This window comes from Mesitornis unicolor, unplaced genomic scaffold (genome assembly GCF_000695765.1).
Source record: "Mesitornis unicolor isolate BGI_N332 unplaced genomic scaffold, ASM69576v1 scaffold29905, whole genome shotgun sequence".
In the NCBI taxonomy this organism is placed as follows: Eukaryota; Metazoa; Chordata; class Aves; order Mesitornithiformes; family Mesitornithidae; genus Mesitornis; species Mesitornis unicolor.
This window is the reverse complement of record NW_010186652.1, coordinates 20,503-20,708: the sequence shown is the minus strand read 5'-3', so window position 1 is coordinate 20,708 and position 206 is coordinate 20,503. Positions and strand designations below refer to the sequence as shown.

Genomic DNA, 206 nt, shown 5'->3' with positions numbered 1-206 from the left:
CTCCTCGCCCCTGCCCCCCTCGGCCCCAGGCTCAGCAGCAGCTGCTCGGGGGCGACGGTGCTGAGCTCCAAACTGCGGCGCTTCTGGAGAGCGTCCCCAGCGCAACACTGCTCCGCTGCCCCCCTCCAGCTGATGAAGTTCAGGGTGCCGAAGGAGATGGCCTGTCTGACGGGGGGGACCTCGCATCCCGAGCTGTCCTGCACTGC

At 69.4% G+C, this 206-nt stretch overlaps 1 protein-coding gene across 1 annotated transcript in view; it reads right to left on the bottom strand.

Moving 5' to 3' along the window:
- PTPN22 (protein tyrosine phosphatase, non-receptor type 22 (lymphoid)) overlaps positions 1-206 on the bottom strand; it is a 15,378-nt gene that overhangs the window by 5,314 nt on the left and 9,858 nt on the right. Inside the window, exon 14 of the mRNA XM_010185212.1 lies at positions 32-202. Within this exon, the coding sequence (XP_010183514.1) occupies positions 32-202 (171 nt within the window). The remainder of the gene's footprint in view (positions 1-31; positions 203-206) is intronic.